The 25,201-nt window shown below is 37.6% G+C and overlaps 2 protein-coding genes across 5 annotated transcripts in view; one reads left to right on the top strand and one right to left on the bottom strand.

Moving 5' to 3' along the window:
- The window catches only part of CCPG1 (cell cycle progression 1), a 39,024-nt gene extending 25,111 nt beyond the window's left edge, over positions 1–13,913 (bottom strand). Inside the window, exon 1 of one of the 4 annotated variants that reach the window (XM_032624049.1) lies at positions 13,622–13,913. The gene's annotated coding sequence lies outside the window, so the exon portion shown is untranslated. Of the gene's footprint in view, positions 1–13,272 lie in introns of all 4 variants that reach the window. The other 3 variants (XM_032624048.1, XM_032624047.1, XM_032624046.1) reach the window with 3 other exon arrangements.
- Positions 13,898–20,513, top strand: C2H15orf65 (chromosome 2 C15orf65 homolog). The gene is made up of 2 exons (XM_032624056.1): positions 13,898–14,182; positions 19,975–20,513. Exons 1-2 carry the CDS (start codon positions 14,165–14,167, stop codon positions 20,320–20,322), a joined length of 366 nt encoding a protein of 121 aa, XP_032479947.1. The 5' UTR covers positions 13,898–14,164; the 3' UTR covers positions 20,323–20,513.
- Positions 20,514–25,201: the final 4,688 nt, after the last annotated feature.

Here is a 25,201-nt window from a genome sequence, read left to right as displayed (position 1 = left end):
GCTCGTGCTCTGCAACAAGAGAAGCCACCACAGTGAGAAGCCCACACGCAGCAATGAAGAGTAGCCCCCACTCGCTGCAACCAGAGAAGGCCTGCGCGCAGCCAACAAGACCCAACACAGTCAAAAATAAATAAATAACATTTTTTTTTAAAAAAGGAAAATTGGCCTTAAAAAAAGCAATCATTCTTCACCATGTGAAAGCTCCTCTTCCCTTTGCAAACCCCCAGTTCCTAACCTCCTCTAGCAGCCCACATTCTCAGTGCTGCTCCATCTCACCCCCAGACTTACATAACCTTCCAAAACTCCTGGGATACAAGACCTGATCAGGGATATTTAATGTGTATATATCTCCTGCTCTTATCTAGGTAATTTCCATTTAAACAGTTCTAAATAGATAGTCCCCAGCTTTTGTTTTCCAATCAAGAACTCTAATTGCTCTGGGGATAAGCAAAGACAAGATTTCAAAAGAAAGTTACGTACATTGCTAAACTGGGACTTTATCATATTTGAATTTCTCAAATCAAGGAGCCCATTTTAATCTGATCCCAGTTTAGTTCTTTGTTTACTTGCCCTGGAGGAAGAACAAGCTTCACATCTAGCCCAAATGAGGAAAAATAGATTCCCCTACTGGCCATAACACCACAGTAAGAGTTTGGTAAGCAAAATTCACAGCCCTACTAAAGAACCCTCTTAATTCAGGTGTTTTCAAAAACTTGGCTGAGGGCTTCCCTGGTGGCGCAGTGGTTGAGAGTCCACCTGCCGATGCAGGAAACACGGGTTCGTGCCCCGGTCCGGCAAGATCCCACATGACACGGAGCGGCTGGGCCCGTGAGCCATGGCCCACTGAGCCTGCACGTCCAGAGCCTGTGCTCTGCAACGGGAGAGGCCACAACAATGAGAGGCCCGTGTACCGCAAAAAAAAGTTGGGTGCACTGAAATTAAATCAAAATTTTAAAAAGTAAATTTCTGAGCCCCATCCTAGACACATTGACTCTGAAAGCTGCCTCTGTATTTGAACTTCCCCACTATAGCCAGTTATCTTCTTAAAATGGTAGTATTTTTCATTCCTTAAAAATGTTAAGATTTTCATACTGTCTTCAGGATAATGCCCACAGGCCTCACATATCAAGTGTTTTGTCTCTAGCATCTCATCCTCTCTCCTTCCATCCCCTCCCTCTCCCCTCCACCTTTTCAATTCTGCTAAAAAGCTTAGCTTTCTCTTAATTCAGGGGCTTTGCATATTCTGATCTCAGTTCCTCACCTCCTTACTTCTACCCAAACTCCTGTGCCCACTCTTCTATCTCAGCTAATGCATCACTTTGTGAACCATTCTCTGACCCCATCCCCAAAGACTAGTATATTCCCTAATCTACTACTTAAAATACAATACTACGCTGTAATTGCTTGTTTACTTGACCGGTAACACATATTATGCACTCAATAAAGAAAAAAGGTAAACATTTCTGGGTGATGATGCAGTTAGTGACACACTTCTAAACTGTTCCTCAAGGAACTCAAAATTCTAGAGGAATCCATGAGGTTCCTCTCCCCATTATTTTGACCAAAGGTAAATGCAAAAACCTGTTCCATTTTGAGGGTTTTACTAATAATAACTTAGAAATAAACAGTTTATGGGAAAGTTACAAAGGCATAAAAAATCATACAAAGTTATAAAGCTAAGGGTACTTAATGAAGATGATAAACTTGAAGCCCTTTTCTAGACTCAGGCTTCGTTTTATTCCTCAGGGTAGCTTCTTTACCCCAATCTCAGGTCATATATTTCCCCATTGCTTTTTGGATGATCACTAGTAGGTTTCTCAGGCCTTTCAAATAAAGCATCTACAAAACTAAGATCATCTTCCTGCTCCTCTTATCTCAGAGAACAGCATTAGCCAAAAATAATCTGGCTGCAAGAAAAAGCCACCAAACATCAGGTCAAAAAGCCTAGATTTAGGATAACTACATTTGGGATAACTAAAACTTGCCTTGACCCAAAAATCCAATCAGGTCTAAATCCTTATCCACTTCCTATCCCAACTTCATCATTTCCCACTTCTATTACAGTGACGGCTCTCTAAGAGATCTCTGCCTGCAGTTTCAAATTCCCCTCCAGTCACTCCTTCCCAATGCTGTCCCTACTCTGTTTATCCTAACACATAAATCTGATCACTTAATCAATCACTTAAAATTGGTCTCTACTGCCTTCAGGATAAACTCCAAAATCCTATAATAATAGCCTCTAGAACAGAGACAAATCATTTAAATTGATTCTCACTTCATAAGAAATCCTATGGTACATTTCTTCACAACATGTAAGATTTTATTCATAGAACTCTATGGAAGAGAATTTGACACTAAGCATTATAAACATACGGTTTCCACATAGAATATAGCACATGTTAGTCATATTAGGATGTAAATTTATTACATGGATGTTTGTATCTCATTTATGAAGTTACTTAAGGTAGAAGGATTATACTACACTAGTATAATCAAACTCTCCAGCAGATGGGCCTACAGTTAGTACCATTTTTAATTTACTCCTTTATCCATCTGTTCATTCAATATTTATTGAGTTCTTAGCACATGCAGGATACTGATAATATACCAATGTACAAAACAAATAAGAGTCTTGCCTTCCTGGAGCTTAAATTCTATCAGTAATTGACTACGTTGAACTTCATCTGAGCCCTGTGCTCCAGGAAAGCAAGGAAGGTTGAGAAATTTCCCCATCCTGTTTTGTGTTCTGACTGATAGCTAACTGCAAAGGACCAACCTGCCCTCAAAAAATCCCAGGTAAGACTCACTTCCACCCATTCTGAGTCCCTTGTTTACTTGCCTCTATAAAACTCCTCGGTTCATTGAGATATTCCTATTGCAATAGTCTGAATTAAATTCATCTCAATTTTCTGGGACTTCCCTGGCAGTCCAGTGGTTAAGACTCCATGCTTCCATGTAGGGGGCATGGGTTCAACCCCTGGTTGGGGAACTAAGATCCGACATGCCACATGGTGTGGCCAAAGGAAAAAAAAAATCATCTCAATTTTCCTAAGCACTTCATCTTTCACACTGGAGTCATCCAATAAACAACATTACCTGGTAGAATACACAGTGTATTTGATGGTATATTTCCTACTACAGAGAAAGCATGGGAAAAGAGAATAGAAAATGCTGGGTTGGAGAGGCTTACTTTCAAAAAGGATGATCAATGAAAGCTTCCTTAAGAAGGTATATTTGAGCAAAGACTTGAATGAGTGAGTGAATCATCGTGCAGTTAACTGGGTAAAGAGTGTTTCAGACCAAAGGAACAGTAGGTACAAAGTTGGAACCAAGCCCGTATCCATGAGAAACAGCAAGGAGGCCTGTGTGGTTGGAGAGAAGTGGGCTACCGGGAAAGTGGAAAGCGATGAGGACAGAGAGATAATGGAGTGGGAGACAAATGATGTAGGGCCTTACAGATCCTAAGACTTTTTACTGAATGAAACTAAAAGTCACAGAAGAATTTTGAGGAAAGGAATAATTGAGGATCACACTGGCTGCCCTATTGAGACAGCACTGTGAGGGGGCAAAGGCAGAAGCAGGAAGACCATTTGCAAAGCTACCACAGTAATCCAGGTGAGATGATGGTGCTTTGGACCAGGGTGGTAGCAAAGACAGTAAGAAGTGGGCAAATTATATATATATATTTTGAAGGTATAACCAACTGGGCTCCCTGACGTACTGAATACGAGGTATGAGGGATGACCCCTGTCCCAAGTAAATACAAGAATGGAATGGCCATTAAGACTGGAAGACTGCAAAAGCATCAGGTTATGAAAGGAAAATTGGTAAACTCATTGGGGACATATTAAATTTGAGACAGCTATTATCACATCCAAGTTGAAAGGTCAAGTAGGCAGCTGGAGACTGAATTTAGGGGAGAGATACAGACCAAAGATGTAATTTTAAAACACTTTAGGTGGCAGCTGTCAAAACTAATAACAGAGCAACAATATTAATTTTACCTCATAAAATACAACTGGAGTGAATATTAGCTGATATGATGGCACCCCTCATCATTCCTGAGTAGCTACATTTTACTATGGAAAAGGTACGGTTTCCATTACTGTATCTTCTAGAATTAGACACGATGGAGAAGAATGGGGGCATTATTCTCCCACACGTCTACAATTCCGAGGTAAGCCAACCAATGGGCTGTGACCAAAGGTCCCAAAAGTGCTGCTGTACTGTAAATGTGATCAAAGATGAGTCAGTCGGTCTAGACAGCTTTCAAGAACCTACTTCTATCACGCTTTTCAGAGGTTCTGGAACCTTCATCTCCCCAAGAGGATATGAAATGCCTGCTTTAAACCAGACTGTTGGATAAAGGAAAGAGGACCCAAGATCCCAACTAATAAAAACTTTTTAAATGTCCCTTATATTCTATTTTTTGTCCAATAACAACCCCACAGAAATAAACAAGCAAAAGATGTAGTTAAGTTAGTTGGTGGCAAGTACTGTGGAGAAAAATAAAGCAAAAAGGGGGAAAACTGAATGCAGGGAGTAGGGGGTGGGGATTAGAATTTTAAATAAGGTTGTTAGGGAAGACCTCCTACCAACACAAGAAGATACTGATTTCTCCACAACCTCACCAAAAATGTAACAACCATCTTTAATTTCTGATCATGTCATGAGCAAAAAAAAGTAAATCTCCTATTTCAATTTCCATTTCCCAGATGACTCAGTGGGGTTGTGCATCTTTTCCTATGTTTATTGGCTATCCTTATTTCATTTCCCATGAATTATCTAATGTTCACATGTTCACTTTCCTATTGGGCTGTCTGTTGATTTTCAGAAGTTCTTCATAAACTGGGTCATGAATGAATTCACTGCTAAACCTACTGCAAATATTTTTTTCTAGCATGCTTTAATTTAAAAAAATATCTTCTATCATAGATGTCTTTAAATTTTATGCAGTCAAATGTTGAGGATGGAGAATAAGGTGTTTTTTATAACCTATATTTTACACCTTGCTTTAGAAAGTCTTCCCTACTCTCAAGATTGTAAATATTTCTCCTATATTTTCTACTAATACTTTTTCAGTTTTGGCTTTTATATTTAGCTATTTAATGTGTGAATCTGGGTATTCTCCCTTTTAGTGTGAGGTAGAAATTATGTCAATTATTAAATATTCCATAGTTTTTCTATGATTTAAAATGCCACTCTCTGTCACATAAAGTCCCATGCATTTATGAATCTGTCACATAAAGTCCCATACATTTATGAATCAGTTTCTGTAGTCTCCATTCTGTTCCAATGATCTATATTCCAGCACAAAAACAGGCTGTTTTAATTACAATGGTACTCACCACTTTTTACAGTGCTATTTTGCAACTCTTCGCTTGGTCCCTCCCTAAACACACACAACCATCCTGAACCCTTACATACAGGCAACAATGAAACTGACTGCAGGTTACATGCAATACTTATTCCAAATGCTAGAAATTTTTTTTTAAACTTCCTGTGCAAAAGTCTCCCCATGACCTTGAGAATAAGTATTCTGTACAATAAAGTCAAACTTCTTAAGGGGACATCCAAATGCTTCCACTACCTGGCTCTAGCCTAGCTTGCAATCGATTAGTTCTCTCCTCCAGGGCTATTTCATCTGATCAAAGTAATCTACTTGCTACAAGTAGAGGAGCACAGCCCTACCTCCATGTCTTCACTTACTCAAGTCACACTTCCTGGAATGCTTTCCTCCTTTCCTTTCTTCTGATTTCCATCTTTACGGCTCAGTCTCCTCCATGAAGTCTTCCTTCATGTTTCTGACACACTTATCTCTCCTTCCCCTGAATGTACCGCATTTATTTCTTATTTCTCAGCATAACTTCTGTACTTCTTAGCATAGCTTGCCTAAGAGCAGCCTCTATTACTTTTATCCATAAGTTACTTTACTAGTTAGTGTGAAGTTCAAAGCTTTTGATAAGGAGTTTCAATTTAATTTTCAATGTCTCTGTAACAGCACAAAAATTTTACCTGCTCTCTACTAGTTAGAAGTCATACATAGTAATCTCTCATCTTTAATCGCTTAATATTCTATTTTATCTATAGAAAAGGACACACAAGCATTTTTACTCAGATCAGGAATTGAAGGATCAGAAATAGTAATGAGCTACAGGTCTAATTTCAGGTCTAGCCCCACCCCTTAAGCTTGCCTCTTTTAAATGTACCAAAATTATGAATTTTTTTTATTCCTGCCTATTTTCAAAAGGCAGCTAGGGCCACTAAAATCACTAAGCACCACAATGAAGGGGTTGAAACAGAAAAGCTTAAGAAAGATTTTCTGTCTAAGTAAGGATCTAAAACTGTTACTGTCACTATGCTTTATGGTAATTTGGCACAAATTTACATTTTTAAAAGTACTGTGACAAACACTTCTGGAGTAAATGGTGAGAATTGTATCTCTTTGGGGAATTAAAGGGTCTTCAATCCTGTTCATTGTGGTGGGGGAAGAACCTTTCACTGTGTTGCTTTCTTTTTTCCAAATAGTCTCATCTTAAGTGAAGGCTCAGCTTATACTTTTTTTTCATCTACAATGTCAACCTTATTTCAGTCCCCAAACTCTGGCAATAAATAAGCCTAGCCTAGGAGTGCCTAGTACCCACTAGGCCTCTGTGCTGTGGGGAAAAAAAAAGACTGCCCTAGGGAAGTTGATTCCAAGGCTTATTGGCTAGAATGGTCAGGTAAACTCTTTATTTGAAAAAGAGTAAGTTTTTGTATGGCTTTTTAACTGTTATAGCAGATAAATCCTGCAACATATTTTCACGAAGCCCAGGCCAAACTAAATTGCTTCCAAACAGCATCAAGAGACAAATGATCTGACAGGTAATTCTGAATATGGAACTAAAGTGCTGGCTGCCATTCTGGATGCTCAAAACAGCAGAGCCTTTCTATGGTTGGTGTGAAAGGTAGAGCATGAAAGAGATGCAAAAGATAAGAGCCGTTTCCACATAAAACGCTTCTGAATTTAAAAAGACAGTAAATTTCATTGTTCTTCCCCTCCTACCTCCCAAAGGGGGGAAAAATCAGTTTTTTGACAAATTGCATCACTCAGGAATTATATATACTCTCCATTAAACGTCATAAATGTGGTGTTGCAAAAGACTTTCAAATTGATGTCATCTCTCATGTTTGCCTTGTGAAAGTTCAGCATTATTAAGATAAGGCTTCATAGAACCTTAAGACCACCTGGTAAAAATACAGCCCAGAGATTTAAACATATAAAATAAAACCACACACACAAGAAGACTCAAACAAAACAGAAAAGTTTTACAATCCTGGGGTAAAGATGACCTTTTTACTAAGCTTTACACAAAACCTAGAAATTGTAAAGGAAAAGCTTTTTATTATATAAAAATCATAAACTTGTTTGCCAAAAGTCATAAAATAAGAATGATATACTGAGAATACCTGTGACATATATAACAGAGTTCAAAACATTTAAAGTACACCAATAAATAAGTAAGAAAAAGGTTAAAAAACTGAACAGAAAATTTATCAAGGAATATGAGTAAGCAATTTATAGAAGATATTAAAATGGCTTATAAGGAAAAAAATGCTCAACCTTACTACGAAAGATACACAAAGAGTAGCAAGATTATTTTAATGCCTAAACGATCAACAAAGATTAAACAGGTTAATAGGTTAGATACAGAAAAATAGGTACTGTAAACAGTAAAAATGCATAGTTATTATCATTTGAGTAATTTTGTAATAACAAAACTTTACAGGCAGATACCCTGTGACCTATCATCTCTATTTCATTTCCTATCCACCTCATTTCTAGGAATTTATCTGGTAGAAATACTCACATGAATATGAAAATACATATACATGTGTGTAAGAATGGTTGAATTTTTACAGTACAAAATTAGAAAGTGAAAAGTCTATCAAGAGTGAGTTTATTAAAATTAAAATGTATAATATCTATTATTAATGCAGCCATTAAAAATTTAAAATAGATCAACATGTCCTGACATGGAAAGATATCAATAATATATTCTGTGAAAAAAGCAAGTCAGAAAATGATATGTATAATAAACCCTATTGATATTAATTTATATGCATTAGTCTAATTAAATTTTAAAGAGTATCTTTCAAATCTAAAAAAACTAAAATTACACGTATTATGTCTGCTAAATTTCAGTGAGCTATTTATTACCTTCATAATCAGCAGGAAAAAAAAATACATTTTTTTAAATGAAAAGACAAACCCAATATTAAGTAAATGAATGACTGACAAAAATCCAATCATCTTCTGGATGACCAGTCTCTTCAGAACAAATTAAAGGACTAAAGGGAATCATATTAAAACGTTTGTATCTCAGGTATCAGAAGTTTACTGAAGAAAACTGATGCTAGAGAAGAGAGAGCATAACCCAGGGATTTGAAGAGTCCACAGTGTAGTAATTACAGCATCAAGATGTGGGTCCAATGGCTGTCCTGCCTCTTTGTTATATGCATCTTCTAAGTGGATTCAAAGATAACCTCTCCATAGCAAACAGGCTTTCCTAGTTTTAATGGAGTGGAATTTCATTTAAACACCGATATCGCTAAAGATAGGTATCTGGAAAAAAATCTCCAATAGTAGTAATTTCACTTTATCCATGACCAGAAAGAGGCAGCAATACTGTTACATACAGTAAATTAACTTTTTGGTTTAGAAAACAAATTCTGCAAGAAGTGAGTCAATACACAATTTCTTCACAAGATTTCTTTTATGATGTAACATCCTTCAAATTGGGAAACAGAAGCAACTACTGCCATATTCGAAGATAAAAGTATCCCTTTTTGCCTCCATCTAAAAGAAGCTACACCTTTGATTAAAAGTTTGAAACAAAGCAGTAAACCATATGAATTCAAAATGCTGGGGGGAAATTAAGATATCTGTTAGTATGGAACTACCTTTTCACCAGGTGTTCCCCATTCTGAAAAGAATCCTGACTTTCCAGGATTGTTACATCTTAATTTTGGAAAAGCCTGAAAGAGCCAGTAGTAAATCTAGAAGCTTGACTAGCCGCCACACGACCCTCACTTGGGCACTGCCAGCCCCTGTTGGCTCCTCTTCCTCTTTCAGAGATAAGTAAAACTAATGGGATCTAGCTTGATGTTGTTTTTTCTACTCTCAAAAAAATTTTTTTAATGATTTTACTTGTTAAAATATATGTATTTATCATATATCTATATTTTTTGTTTATCTTAAACATACTTTCCACAAAAGGATAATCTGTCCTAATTTTTTCTTTTTTACAACTCTCTTCTACTTTGGGAAAAAAGCCAGAGAGATGGAAAACAAAGGGATTTTATATTTTTTTATTCTGTTTTCCATTTTTTTAAGTACATAATAGACAAGTACACATCCATTGTTACTTCCTAGTAGTAATATTAGATAAAATGTTAGTAAAGATGTTATTTGAGTTATCAACTAATCAAATATAGAAGCAGTCATTACCAACCCATGATATATTTCTTTGCCTTTTACTTTCCCTTATATTTGCTCTCATAAAGTCCTCAGAATTGATTTGTAAGTTTCTAAAAGACTTTTTTACTTGAATGTTCTATATGTCAACCCAACTTGAAGTTAATCTCAAGGGGCAGATGCTGTATGTAATACAGATAGGGTTGACTTCCCCAGAAGGAGTGTCTAAGCTCTAAACTATCTCTTTCCCTGAAAGACAAATGCTTACACATGTAATGTATCTCTGGGAGGACCTGGAATTTGACATTCTGTGTAGACTCACTGTTCATGAAATCAACTTAAAGAACTGTTTTAGAACATTAAAAACAACATCCACTTCCTACTGTTAAGTTACACTGATGATCTTCTTTATACTTTAGATATGCAATTAAAACAAATCAAAACCAAAATTAAAGGCTGAACCATAAAAGCACACTGCAATTTCCAAACCTTTAATGCAGCAGAGTACAAAGTCACAGTCAGGAAAGGGGCCAGGTTCTCTTCAGCCTAGTAAAAGGCAAAAAGCACTACCAAAAAAATCAAATGAAGATCCCATATGACTTTTTTCCATCAAACTTCTCAGTCCAAAAGTATATATATCACATTAAGTCATCACACTTCAAATGTGTAATATGCTTTATGTAAATGTTACTTAGGCAGGCCAATAATACTTGCATGGGTAGATCACTCTGCCACTTACAAAGTGATACTACTTTTTATATCTGATTTGATCTTCACACATACCCCATGAAGTATGGCAATGGCTGCTACTTATTATGTACAAATGGAAACAATAGAAGCTCATAAGCTAAATTATTTGTCAACATCATTAAACGTCCTGACTCCCAATCCAATTCTTTTTTCACATTTCATCATGCTGGCAACATGAACCAGAAATAAGGTTTTAGGAAACTGCTTTATGGACAAATACTGAAGAAAAATTAGATTTCTGACTTACTGCTAATACTAATACTTCCTTGCTAATACTTCCTCCAGAAAACTCTATAAGCCCTTAAGCAGGTTTCCACACCTTAAACACCCCTTGGGAAAAAAAATCCTCTCAATCTCTCAGTTAGTTGCAATCCTCCCCATATTACAGAGTTAAATTTCACCTTAGAACTCAAACTGAGATTTTTATTTTCAAGTTTATCTAGTGCAATACATCGAACATGACCTTTTAAACCAACTCATTTTTTTAAACTGTTTTAATTTAGTCAAAACTGCAGAACTGCCAGACAGACAAACATGGTAAGATATCACTTATATGTGGAACATAAACAATACAACAAACCAGTGAATATAACAAAAAAAGAAACAGACTTACAGATATAGGGAACAAACTAGTGGGTGGCGGGGGCGGGGGGGGGGGGGGCGATACAGGGTAGGGGAGTGGGAGGTACAAACTACTGGGTGTAAGATAGGCTCAAGAATGTATTGTACAACATGGAAAATAGAGCCAATATTTTGTAATAATTGTAAATAGAAAGTAACCTTTAAAAACTGTTTAACAAATTTTTACAAATAAATTTAAAAACAAAAACTGCACAACTCCCAGGAAGAAAATTCTTGAAAATGTAAGTTATCACCTACGATATGGCAACTTCCTCATCTTAACCACTCACAAACACAAAAGCAATTCAGCCTCTAGTAGCTCTGCATTGTTAGATGAGTCTGCATTTTCTGTTTTAAAATACCCTGGGCTTAACAGGCCTTGCACTGTGTCCATATTCTTTACATGTCAGAAACTACTACTTCTAAGCTCTCAGTTCAAACTCACCTAATTTTTTAAATATTTAACTTAGATAAAATACAATTACACAACCTAGACAATACTGTGGAACCAGTTAGTAAATCAAACATGTTAAGTAATTATGAATGTTTCTTATGCCCTGTAAATGAACCCAAATTTTTAGTGAGATATTGAGCCAACAAAGGGCACAAAATACACAAAATAAAACAATAGAAAATATTGAAAAGAAACTGAAATTTGGGGAGAGAAGCAATGCTCCAAAGAAAAGAACTTAAGAAAACAAAGTATGACTTCTACAGCTTAAAAAACAAAAAAGCAAAAAAATAAAAACAAAGCTTCAGAATGGCTATTCTATTGAGTTAATGGACACCTGGAATTGAGGTAAACCCCATTTTTTCAAGACTGATAACTGCAAAAATACAGACTATTCCTATCAAAGAACAATGTGGCCCTTTCTTTACGACAGAAAACAAAATGTGGGCTAAATATGCTACTTACCCAACCATATCCAACATAACCATAATAGAAAATGAAACAAAAACATAATCCAAAATATCAGGCATATAAAACATAGTATTGATACTTGAAATAAATTGATGAAAACAAGCTTAAAGCCCCCATTTTATAATAATGTTTAACTTCTTTATTTCCACTGGCAAATGTTTACAAATAATAAATGAAAAATCCTGCTACATCCCAGACCTTTTCAGATTAATATGCCCATGCTTTGTCACCTTGAGTTATAGTAATCATCAAGATTGCACTCCCTTAATTGAAGAAAAGTAAGCAATCCTGTCTTGATTTTACTGTACGAAAAGAAAACAGATCAAAATAAGACGAGATGTACAAATGCTAAGAATTACTGCCATATTTTTTTGTTTCCTTTCCAGTCCAACCAATGCATTTCTTGTCACTTCTCAACAACTAACTTACATACATTTAAACTTGTTATTCACAGAGTCCGTGGATGCAGTAACAGGGGCTCTGCCTATGTTGTTTTTAGTTGTTATTTGCTTTTTAAAATTAATGTTTAAAGAGTCTGTATAACTGGAATTGCTCCACCTGTGTCCTTTTCTGTAAATTAAGGTTTTTTCCTATAGAAAATTTGGAAAATACCAAAAAGTATAAAGAAAAAAATAATTTGTAGTTTCACCATCTAATCACTTTATAACTATTACACTCCTTTGAGTCTTGTTTCTAATAGACATCGAATCACTTCTAGTCCTATGGTTTAGTTAGCAAAATTAGTATTACACTACTTTCTAACCTATTTTCATTTAAAAACTAGTATTTCCCACACCCTCAAATATTATTTGAGAGCGATTTTTAATAGCTTCTTTAATTAGAATCCCATCCTTAGGTTGGGTAAAAGATTAGAAATTATTTATTAAAATAATACCCTCACTTTCTCCCTTCCCTTCCCCTTTATGACCATAGCTCAGGGAAGTATAGTAAACCATTCACACTAGCGTCCAAGGTGTGATAAATACCCCCCTGAGAAAGGTGGGGCCTAATAAGATTCAAACGTTAAGCCAAAGATACCATGCGCTAATAATGACATTTCAAGTACCGTCCAGTAGATGTGACCTTATTTGAGGAAGCAAATCTCCTAAAATTCGCAGTACTAAAATAATTACCTATTCTAGCTACAAGAAGGCTCCATTCCATTTTTTAAAAAGCCAGACTGAGTGCAAATGTCACCCACTCAACAAAGTACCTAATTGGCTGAGTTCGTTAAAATTGGCGCTCCCAAAGGCAAAAAGTTGATTCGTTAAATAAAGATAAACAGTAACGCGTACAAGGCACGGTGTGACCTGCTGCTACGGAGAGCTTATCGATTAGGAAGGGGACCGGTGGAGGCGGAACAGGATAGACAGGGAGATTTGATCATTATCAGCCAGGCTCACAAGCAGAAATCTCAAACACATTATTTAATCTTTCTCTTCCTGTCATCACGGGGCTCAAACGTCACCAAAAAACACCGGCCGGCTGAAAACCCGGCGGGGTGACGCACATAACATCTTACCATATGGATTCTCATCAATCAGGACCGAGGAGAGCCTTAAGCCAGCCCAGCGGAGGAAGGCGGAGGCGGGTGCGTCCCCTGGGCTGTCGGCTCCCCCACACTCCCGGCACACCGCTCGCGTCTGCAACGCAGGGAACCAAGGCTGCAGGACCACCGGACCGGCTCCGCCACGGGGGATGCAGACTCGCCTTCCGAGGAGGCCACCCAGGCGGCCGCAAACACCGAGCGCCTAGAGTCAAGCCCCCCTTCAGCGGAAACCCCGCGACCGCCTCCGCCAGGCGGCTGAGCCAGGACCCCGACAGTTGGCCCGGACTCCCCTCCTGGGGTCCAAAAACGCCCAGGGCCGTACCTGAAGGAGCAGCGCCACCTCCGCCCGACGGCGTTAGCTGTCGCGGTGGCGGCGGTCACAGCTCCGAGAGCAGTGACGCCTCTCATAAAAACAACAACCTGCTAGCAGGCGACCGCTGCCGAAAGGCGGAGGGCGGCGGGGCGCCGCGGCGCATGCTGGGACTCGTAGTCCCGCCCGCGCCTTATACCGGGCGGCGGCGGAGGGAAGAACTACGACTCCCGAAGAGGAGCGCAACCCGCCGCCGGCAGGCTGCCGGAAGCTGGGCCCCGCGGCCGTGATCCTCACAACATCCGGGCCCCGGCACTGCAGAGGCGCCGCGGCCGGTTACTGTGGAGACGGCCTGCTACAGCCTCTCCGAAGGATTCCACCCTGGAGGACGGCTCCCGGGATTAGGCCGATTAGTTTACACGTATCCATCCAGCCGATGGTTCGCCTTCTCTTTGCTGCTTTAATTGGGTGTAGTAGAAGTCGGCGCTTGCTGGCCTTGCCATCCGCTGCGGGAAAAGACTGCGTTTGCCGAAAAAAATAAAGAAGATATCGAGAATGACCGAGGGCGACTGGGTGGGTTTGCGCAGAGGGCTGGATGTTTTTGACTGTCGGTACTCTTTACTATAAATTTGGGGCACCCCACACTCCCACCCACCCCACCCTCCAAAAAAACCCCACCGTTGTAGGCAACCGCTGGGCTACACAGATGTAACATGCATTGCATTAAGCCAGAATTGCCTCTGAAGGTATAAAGATGATTGGGGATGGTATGCAACTCAAGCCCCATTGCAAAATGCCGTGATGGTTTTGAACAAGAAAAACGTACCTTGTTAATTTGACATCTGTTTACATTGTGTCTTGTTCAAAAAAGGATATGAGGGGAAAAAAGTATATGATGCATTTATACTCACTGTTGATGGAAACAGTAGAAAGTTAAGGTTTAATTCTCTGTCACCTAATTGTGGCCAGAAAAAGATAAATTAAGGAAAACATGAACAAGGAGGATGGTGGGCCTGAGGGGAAACAAAAGGGTGCCTCAAAATTAGACTTACAGGGTTTTTTTGCTTTTGTTGTTACTGTAGTTAACATCAACTGTGACACAAAACCAAAAAAAAAATTTTTTTTTAATTTTATAATTACAGCTTCTATAATGGGCATTTTTTATTATTTCAGTAGCTTTTTATCTTTATAAAAATGTGTGTGTTTATAACAAAAGACTTGGAAAAGTCAAAGTGGCCTGGTTTTCTCTAATTCTAGGAGAGCCTGAAAATTAAATTAGTAGGAAATACCATCTATTTGTAGATTTTCAAGGCACTTGCACAGTCTAATTTTAGACTTAATCGATTTTAAAAGATTCATTTATAATTTTAATTAACCTTCTTCTTCAGTAACAGTTGCTGACCCAATGTATAACCTAGCAGAGACTTTAAAGTAATCTTTTTATTATTCTTTATATTAGGCTGTTTTGTTTTTGATTGTATCTGTTTTAAACTCTACATTTTAAGAATACCAGATTTGAAGAGGTTGAAACCCAAATAAGAAAGTTGCAGTGAGGGCCTAGGACATAAAGTAAAAGCAAGGGGTATTTTTGTTTCCAAGTCCGTAAACATTTGTGAATTGTCCTGGAGGTCTAAAAGATTTCGGTAGACACTAACTTTTACAGATTGTGTGGTACAGATTATGCCAACAAAATTTTTCAGCTAATTTGTCTTCTATTTTGACTAGATTCTGTTTTCTGTATTCCATTTTGATTCAAAGTTGATCAGAATTTTAGAGCCAGTTGCAGAAGGTGATTTGAAAGTCACAACCTCTGGGACTGAGGTTGCCCTAGGCAACCTGACTGGTGTCCATAAAGTAAATTAGGGTTGGTACTTTTTCTCACAAGTCACAGGGCAGCACCTTCCACCTAAGAAGCCTTCCATGTGCTGAGAGAACCTAGACATTTTGAGAAAAGCTGACCTGTTGTGATACCGTAGGATTCTGGTGACTTACTATTCTCCAATGTCTGTGCTCTTGATATTTAAAACAAATTAATAAGCAGTGTCAAAAAAGAATAAACAGCAAGATCTAATGAGTTCTACTTCCAGCTTTGCCAGCTTCCTACAAGATAATGAATGTTAGTAAATGGTAGCACACTACCAGTTTTCTTAACCTGTAAATTTCAGAACTGAATTCTGGAAGATCATGCATATGCATTGAAGTATACCTGCAAAAAAGAAAATGTTAAAAATTGGTTCCATTTATATAGCAGCGTATCATTTACATCCGATTTTCTTTCATTTCCACAACCACAGGAAGTATGGCAGGTTGTTTTTTTTTTTCCCCCTTTTTTCCCAGTTTTACAGACAATATAAAAACAAAGGTGCAGTGATGATAAAGGATTGGAATCTAGGCCACAAAGTTCTTGCCTGTGCTACTCCTCCAACACTCTATTATACTTCTTCAAATCTGAACAAAAGAAAAGAAAGTGGAGTAAATACTTCACATTTGCAGGTTTGAACTCAAGATTTCAAATCAAATAGGTTCCTGACAGTGGGGAACTTAACTTTGCAGAGACATTAAGTAGAATAATCCAAGAATTCAGAGTGAGCTGGGTTAGTCTAAGAGGAACCGAACTAATCTGACCCAGATTTGATCCTCACTTAAGCGTGACACAGCAACTTGGTCAATATTCTTCCCTCCATTTTAGAGTTGGAGAAACTGAGATTATATGCTTGCTAGTTTTAAGGATTTAGAATTCTTAAAGGATCTCAGCCTCATGAATCACAAGCATCTACTATAGAGTCTTCAAAGCAAAAGAATTTTAATGCATATAAACAACCTTCTATTTAATGCAACCTTAAAAAGTCAGAGTTACAGTACCCTGCCAATCTCTATGAGGTTAAATATAATAATATAATTTCTGATCTGGAAGGACTTAGATCTTAAGTATTCCAGAAGTTGCCAAATTTGGAGGGTTTTTTAACTACCAAAATTTTTTGCCTACATGGACACCACAGAATCATTTTTAAGAGCCTTATCACAAGTAAATATACACTTCCTTCATGTTTTTCAAATAACTGAAAATCACTTTCCTATTGCTACATTTGGAAAGCCCTTATATCCTCAGATTAGAAAAAGAAAAAAAACTAATCCATCTCCTTTGTTTTATATTTATAGACAAGGAATTTGAATCCTTGCAAAATAATTTTATCAAAGTCACGCAGCTATTATCACTGGCAACATCAGAACCCAGAACTGGTGACACCTAATATTTGAAGGTGAAGACCTACATTTTTCTTAAATAACCAGTTTCCCAACATTATTGAGCTGGTTTCCTATGTGCTTGTCTTCTAGGTAATAAAATGTAAGTTCTAGGAACTTTAGATTGTTGATCACTATTTTTCCATCATCTAACAATGCCTGGTACACAGTGGGTACTCAGTATTTGTTGAATGAGTGATAAACAAGGTCCATATAGTCTGTTCCATTTGAATTCTTTCACCTTCATTATTGAAGCTTGATGTTTTTTATAGACTTGACTTTACTAAGGATAAGCATGTTATATGCATTGCTAGAAAGCAATATGCACTTTTGTACCCATTCTTTTTAATATCTTGCTCCCTCCCTCCCCAAATAGCTAAGTTACGTATATTTTAAATCTTTATTAAATTTATTATATATGTTAATTACATATTAAATTGTAGTAAATGGCACCACCATCTACCCAAATGTTTGTCCAGAAATGTGGGAGTCTTTCTTGATCTGTCCCTCTTCCTCACTATCCACATCCAATCAATCACCAGGTCCAATGAATTCTACTTCCAAAATGTGTCTCAAATTTATTTACTAGTCTCTCTATACCACCATTCTTCTATAAATAATCATTGTCAGTCACATGGAACACTGAAGCTCCTCTCCACATCCATTCAAGTCTCTGACGGCAGCCAAAGTAATCTTACTAAAAAGCATATTACATCGTGACATGCTTCTCCTTAAAACGCTTCAATAGCTTTCCATTCCTTTTACCATAAAGATCTAAACTTTTCACATAGCCAACCAGACCCTTCAGGATCTGGTTCCTGCCCCTCTATTCTCATCTGCAGCCATTTTCACTCTAACTTACTCCACTTTGGCTATGCTTTTTCTTTGTGCCCTCCTCTATCTTTTCCTTCGCTTGCCTTCCAGTCTTAAGATTCAGCGACACTTCACCAGAATGGCCTTCCTAGGCCCTCACACTAGGTTAGAACCCCCTATATGTCTTCATAAATATCCTGAATTTTTTTTCTTCATAGCACTTACCACAATTAGTCAGTTGTATAATTATTTGCTTAATGGCTATCCCCCACAAGGTTAAGATCCCTGAATGTTTATCTTGTTCCCTTTTCACTCTGAAATTAAGCTGTTATGTCCTCTTCGAACTATGACCTATTGCAGTCTTACTCTATAAGTTACACGTTTTTATAAATTCTCATAGTTCTAGTACAGGACTTTAAAAAGCTACCTTGTACATACTTTTGACAAGTTTGCTCTGTACAGATATATATAATTGAATGGGTACTCTTCAATGTCCTCCAGAGAAAATGACTCCCAAAAGGAGAGTAGATGGGGCTAAGTTTTTGTTTTCTTCTCTATTGTTTTTCCAGCTTTATTGAGGTATAATTGACATATAAAATTGTGTAAGTTTAAGGTACAACGTGATGCTTTCATATACATATATACTGTGAAATGATTAACAATAAGATTAGTTAATACGTCCATCACCTCACATAATTACAAATTTTTGTGTGTGGGTATGGTGAGAACATCTACTCTTTTAGCAACTTTCAATTATATAATACAGTATTGTTAACTGTAGTCACCATACTGTACATTAGATCCCTAGAACTTACTCTTCTTATAACTGGAAGTTTGTACCCTTTGACCAACATCTCTCTATTTCCCCCATCCCCAGCCCCTGGCAACCACCATTCTGCTCTGAGTTTGACTTTTTTTTTTTTTAGATTCCACATATATGTGAGATCATACTGTATTTGTCTCTCTCTGACTTAACTTCACTTAGCATAATGCTCTCAAGGTCCATCCATGTTGCTGCAAATGGCAGGATCCCTTCCTTTTTTATGGCTGATAATATTTCGTTGTGTGTTTGTGTGTATATACCAAAATTTCATCCATTCATCTGTTGATGAATACTTAGGTTGTTTCCATGTCTTAGCTATCGTGAATGCTGCAGTGAACATGGGAGTACAGATATCTCTTCAAGATATGATTTCATTTCCTTCAGATATATACCCAGAAGTGGAATTGCTGGATCATATGATAGTTCTATTTTTAGTTTTTCTGGTTGTTTTTTAATTTATTTATTTATTTATTTTTGGCTGCGTTGGGTCTTCGTTGCTGTGTGCAGGCTTTCTCTAGTTGTGGTGCGCAGGCTTCTCTTTGCGGTGGCTTCTCTTGTGGTGGAGCACAGGCTGTAGGTGCTCAGGCTTCAGTAGTTGTGGCACATGGGTTCAGTAGTTGTGGCTCGCAGGCTCTAGAGCTCAGGCTCAGTAGTTGTGGTGCACGGGCTTCGTTGCTCCGCGGCACGTGCAATCTTCCCAGACCAGGGCTCGAACCCACGTCCCCTGCAGTGGCAGACGGATTCTTAACCACTGCGCCACCAGGGAAGTCCTGTATTTTTAGTTTTCTGAGGAACCTCCATACTGTTTTCCACAGTGGCTGCACCAATTTACATTCCCACCAACAGTGCACGAGGGTCCCCTTCTCTCCACATCCTCGCCAACTCTTATTCTCTCTTAACTTTATAATAGCCATTCTTCAGGTGTGGATTGATATCTCATCGTGGTTTAGATTTGCATTTCTCTGATGATTATGGATGTTGAACATCTTTTCATGTACCTGTTGGCCATCTGTATGTTTTCTTGGGGAAAAATGTCTGTTCAGATCCTCTGCCCATTATTTAATTATATTGTTTGGTTTTTTGCTATTGAATTGTATGAGTTCTAAAGATATTTTGGAAATTAACCCCTTATCTGATGTATGGTTTGCAAATATTTTCTCCCATTCCAAGGCTGCCTCTTCCTTCTGCTGTTCTTGTGCTGCACAGAAGCTTTTTTGTTTGATGTAGTCACACTTATTGATTTTTGCTTTTATTGCTTGTACTTTTGTTGTCATATCCAAAAAATTACCAAGACCAACTCCAAGGAGCTTTTTCCCTGTGTTTTCTTCTAGGAGTTTTACGGTATCAGATCTTACATTTGTCTTTGATCTTTTTCGAGTCACTTTTTGTGAGTAGTGGGGTAAGAAAGGCTTAGGGCTAAGTTTAAATAATTCTGTTTTTTTCAGAACTTTATAATTGAGAATTATTTTACGCATTTATCTTTTAGGATAAGAAAAGTACTTCAGCTTCAAATTCAGAAACAGAAATGAAACCTGAACAACTGCCTCCTTGTGTGAACCCTGGCAATCCTGTGTTTTCATGTATGTTGGACCCAAAGACACTCCATACAGCTACCTCACTATCAAAACCTAAGATGATTATGTATAAAACCAATTCAAGTAATTATGGTGAATTTTTACCCATGCCACAGTTTTTCCCCTGCTATTATACTCCAAAGGACCAAGTATTTTCAAGCAATATCAGAGCTACTGGATTTTATCAAAATAACACTCTAAACACTGCACCCGACAGAACAAGAACCCTTGATTTTCCTAATTTTCAACACACTCTATGAAAATATATTATTCTTAAATAAAGAGAAAATATACTCGGGAAAAATGAGTTTTAAATCTAAGGCTAGGATAGCTAATTTGAAATATAAAAAGATTTGAATTAATTTTTTTAAAATACCTTTAAGAAATAAAGCATTTCAACTGATAACTGAATGACAGTGACTTCTTAAATAAAAATGTGTTCAAAATAGAATAAAAGGTAGAAAGCATTTTATTATACCTAGCTTTATTTAGTTCATGTAGTCCAAAAGCTTCAAAAGGCTTTCAGGATCTCAACTGTCTACTGAGTATATTTATCAAGACAAAGGAACACAGGAACTGTAATTTTGAAAACTGAATTAAGGATGATTCTGATGAGTAATTTCCTACTTTTCTGTTATTTCAATTAATAGCTTAGAACCTGGGGAATGTTAGTTCACACTGCTAAACTGGTGGAAGAGAGGACTTGTTATTCATTCATTCATTTAGCAAATATTTATTGAACACCTACTTATGGCAGGTGCTATAAATGCAAATGGAACACAGAAATAGAAAAGTGTCTTTTATTGTTTCAATAAACAATATTTGGGGGGAATGAGAGTAGCAAATTAATAATACATGATAATTTATGTAATGTAAACTATGTAAAAGTTCTTTCAGACACAGAAAATTGCTTAAATTGAGACCAAGATCAGAAGAAACATTCTGGAGAAGGTAAAGCCAAATCAAAGGAAAGGTCCATCCAGGCAGAAGAAACCTTACTTATACAAGAATGAAAATGTGAGACAATGTTGCACATTTTTACAAGTGCAATTACTTTTTTTTTTTTTTGGCCTCATCATGCAGCTTGAGGGATCTTAGTTCCCCGGCCAGGGATTGAACCCAGGCCGTGAAAGCGAGGAGTCCTAACCACCGGACCACCAGGGAATTCCCCAAATGTAATTACTTTGCTACATCTTTAACATAGAGCATGAGCAGTGGTAGATTATGGGCTATACAATTCTTTAAACTCTGTAATTCCACTATATAGAGAGATTTATTTCAGCTGCCATCTGTTGAAACCTCCTGTTCAGTTGGATCTGAGTACCTTTACTGGAAAAAAAAATCACTGTTCTTATTTTTCCCTGTTGGTTTCAGGTTCAGGATATTAACATCAATTAGAAAAAATAATCTTGTGAGTCACTAGGGGACCAGAAAAATTGAATCTTCTATTTACAAAAATGGCTTGATGTGAAGAAACAGCTCAAACTCTGCAGCCTCATGAAATTCTTTCAAATATCCCAAAATATGATATTTGGCACAAGAAAGAAAAAAAAATTAGTTTTGTTCACTTCCTCTAAAACATCAAAAATCAAGGCACTGCACAAGATTTCCAGGTAAATGATGCAACAGAATTTGAGTTTACCAGATTTTTCTCTGCATAAAGTATACAAACCCTTTTCCCCCTTCACTGTAGGTGCTTGATTTGTAGAAAGTGAAGCCAACTTTTTAATATGTAGAATCTAGAGGTTAACCTAAAGTTCCTTACTATGACAGGTGGTTAGGCCTTTTGTTTTGTTGTTCTTGCTAAAATTCTTAGGAAGGATGAGTATCTTGGAATCAAGCATATTGTCTGGAATGCAATTATGTAGTCATTCAGTGCCTATCAAAGTCCAGGGACTATTCTAGGCACTAAGAGCTTGCCTTCATGGAGGTTAGATTCTAATAAATTCTAGTAGGGGAAAACAGACCAAAAGACATATGTATAAATATGTATACATATTTATATCTAAATGTTATAGAACATAAATGTTTATATGTTTATGTTATACATGTATGTATAACAGACATAAATATACATGTGTAAATATGTAAATGTAAAATACGTGTACATATTTATATGTAAATACTTATGTCCATATATGTATAACATTTATGTATTTATGTAAATATTTTATTTGCATGTTATTAGCATGTAAATATTTATATATGTCTATATGTATACCACCTGGCCCTGCAGCTGGTATCCCCTAGGCTCTAGAGCACGTGGGGTAAGAAGAGGGCGTGGCCAATAAGGAATGAGGCAGAGAGATCAGATATCACCAGAGCCCTGGGGCCTGCAGGACAGTCTGCTTTGACCATAAGCTCCATAAAGGTGGGGGCCAGGTCTGGCTGGTTGATCCTTAATTCCTCAATGCCTGGCATGGTGCCCTGTGGGCAAGCAGCTCCTGTCCAGCAGCCTCTCTCCCAGGATGCTGGCTTTCACCTGGATGCCGCCACCACCACCTCTTCCCCTGTCTCTGCAGGGCAGGTGGGCGAGAGGCTTCCCTTTGTGGGCAGCTGCTGGGGGCACAACATCTCTTACTACTTCTGGGAAGCTACCCAAACCTCTGTAAATAGTCACTTCACTAAAAAGCCTTTTAAACACTGCAGCTGAGTGCACTCTCTGTTTCCTGCCTGGACTCTGACAGGTCCTTAAAGGGAAGAAAATAGGAAAAGGATCAACAGGAGCCTGGAAGGATGAAGGGGCTTCTCAGAAGCACTTATACAGCTCCAGGAGGAACAATTCTTGTTATTCCCTGTACTCACCCACTGAGGGGGAAAAGGACTTAGAAAGGACTGCGTGAGGCCCACTACACGATGGCCAGCCTGAGTCACACCAGCTATCCCGTGGTTAGTGGCTCTCTCCTCTCTATGCCCCTCAGTGTTTGGTTCTATCTAGATAGGAATCCTTGATAAGGTGGGATTATAATTTACTACTCTATAGGCCTGTCCCCCACACTGGACTGAAAACTCCTCAAAGGCAAAGATTTGGGTTTTGGCCATTTCTGGGTCCTGCCCAGTTTCTCACAGGCTGCCAGGCACAGAGGAAGCCCTTGAATGGATTCACATGAAGAAGGAATGAAGGTTTCTCCCACAAATCAACCTGTAGGCCCACCCTTCTAAAATCCCTGCCTTCCAAGGTGATGAAACCACCTCAGAAGCCCGTGGCCAGGCCCCTGAAGGCTAAAGAGTATTTGACACTGATGATGCCGGAAGGTGACTAAGCTGCTGAGTCAAGAAAACCAACTTCCTCTTCCAAGACGGTTGCCTGATCTGCCTTCAAGCTGTTTCACCCAGACACATCCTGGCCTCATGCTTGCCTGACACCTTTGCCTGCTTCTTCAAGGGCCGCCAGTTTCGCTCAAACAGCTTTCTCGTTCTTGTACCCTTTTGTTCTGTTGCTGTCTCAGATGTTATCCAAATGATCCATTCTAACCCCTTCACACCTTGATCAGGAGACCCTCACCACACAAAGCCAACAGTGTGGACCACATCCTCCCACCCCCAAACCAGGAAACAGTCGTTTGCAACCAGGGGTGTCCCAGGAAACCTGGGATAAATACTCATCATATCTATAGAACGACACTAAACCTTGATCCATTTTTAACGTAAATGGTCTTAATAACCACAAACATATGGGGGAGAAGAACAGTAAACAAAGCTTAACTGTTTTGTTGACAAATTGACTGTAGTTTTCATAGGCATGGTGACCATATTCTGTAATTTTCTAACGCAGTGTTTTTTTTTTCAAATCTTAATTTTATTGGTGTATGGTTGATTTACAGTGTTGTGTTGGTTTCAGTTATACAGCAAAGTGATTCAGTTATGCATATACATATATTCATTCTTTTTTAGATTCTTTTCTCTTATAGGTTATCACACAATATTGAGTTCTCTGCGCTGTACAATATGTCCTTGTTGGTTATCTATCTTTATAGAGTAGTGTGTGTATGTTCATCCCAAGCTCCTGATTTATCCCTCCCCTCTAATGCAATGTTAATTTCAAATGTTCCATTAGTGGAAACATTTTTAATGCTGAACAGTATGATTCATGTTGTATTGTTTTCAATAAAAGCAGTTCTTTATGTGTATATATAAAAAAAAGGCTGCAAGAAGTAAAAACTACATTTTATTAGTTTTGCTGTATACTGAACAGAGAAATGGGATGATAGCTGGAAACAGATATGGGGGCAAAGGTTACTTTTTAAAGACAGGATCATAATATAGCATGTTTGTATTTTGATGGAACCACATTTGGAGAACCTCTCGCCCACAGTAATCAGTTCCATAGAGAAAATGTAGCTAAAGATGACTACACAGTAATGTTTCTTTAATATGGACTAAAAAAGCTAAAGTGTATAAAATCAAAGGCACAGATAGGATGAACACAGAATTATTCACCAATTTATAGTATATTTAGAACTAGGATACGTAAGAACAATAAAAAATAAAGCATTAGCGTATGGACTGTAAAGTATTAATTTAACTATTTTGTGAGATACACTAAATAAAGTAGTATATTTGGAATATGCTATCCTAAAGTACAAAAAATAAACTTACTCTGTAATTTTTCCAAAAAGAAAGACTCCATTTCAGATAACAGTTTGAACAATCAATTCTCCTGGAAGATACTTAAAGCAAATTAATTTGAAAACTCACATACTTTAGGCAAACTTTCCTTCCTTTACACAATTATCAGAATATTTGAAGTTTTACCTCCATTTATTGACTGATCATTTCTTGAAATATAGCATGAACTCTAACCTTCAAATGAAACTGAAGGTTTACCTTCCCAAAGGAATATTTTACCAATTTGTTCAGGTCTTTTTCCTCTTTTAGCTATAATCTAAAAGACTATCATAAATATAATTTACCCCATCAATAATCTAATTAATATATTTGACCAAATAATGTTGGTTGGTTTTTACTATCTATAATAGCTCAAAATTATTCTGAGTTTATTATGTTCTAGGTACTATACTAAGCAGTTTGTTTATTAAACAAAAACCATGTTCATTTAGGTCATAAAAAGGCTAAAATGAAGTATGTTCTAAGTACTGTCAAAAGTAGCTCCTTGAAGAGAGTATCTTAAGAGAGAGA

Source organism: Phocoena sinus, chromosome 2 (assembly GCF_008692025.1).
Source record: "Phocoena sinus isolate mPhoSin1 chromosome 2, mPhoSin1.pri, whole genome shotgun sequence".
NCBI classification, from domain to species: Eukaryota; Metazoa; Chordata; class Mammalia; order Artiodactyla; family Phocoenidae; genus Phocoena; species Phocoena sinus.
This window is presented reverse-complemented; position numbering and strand designations above follow the sequence as displayed.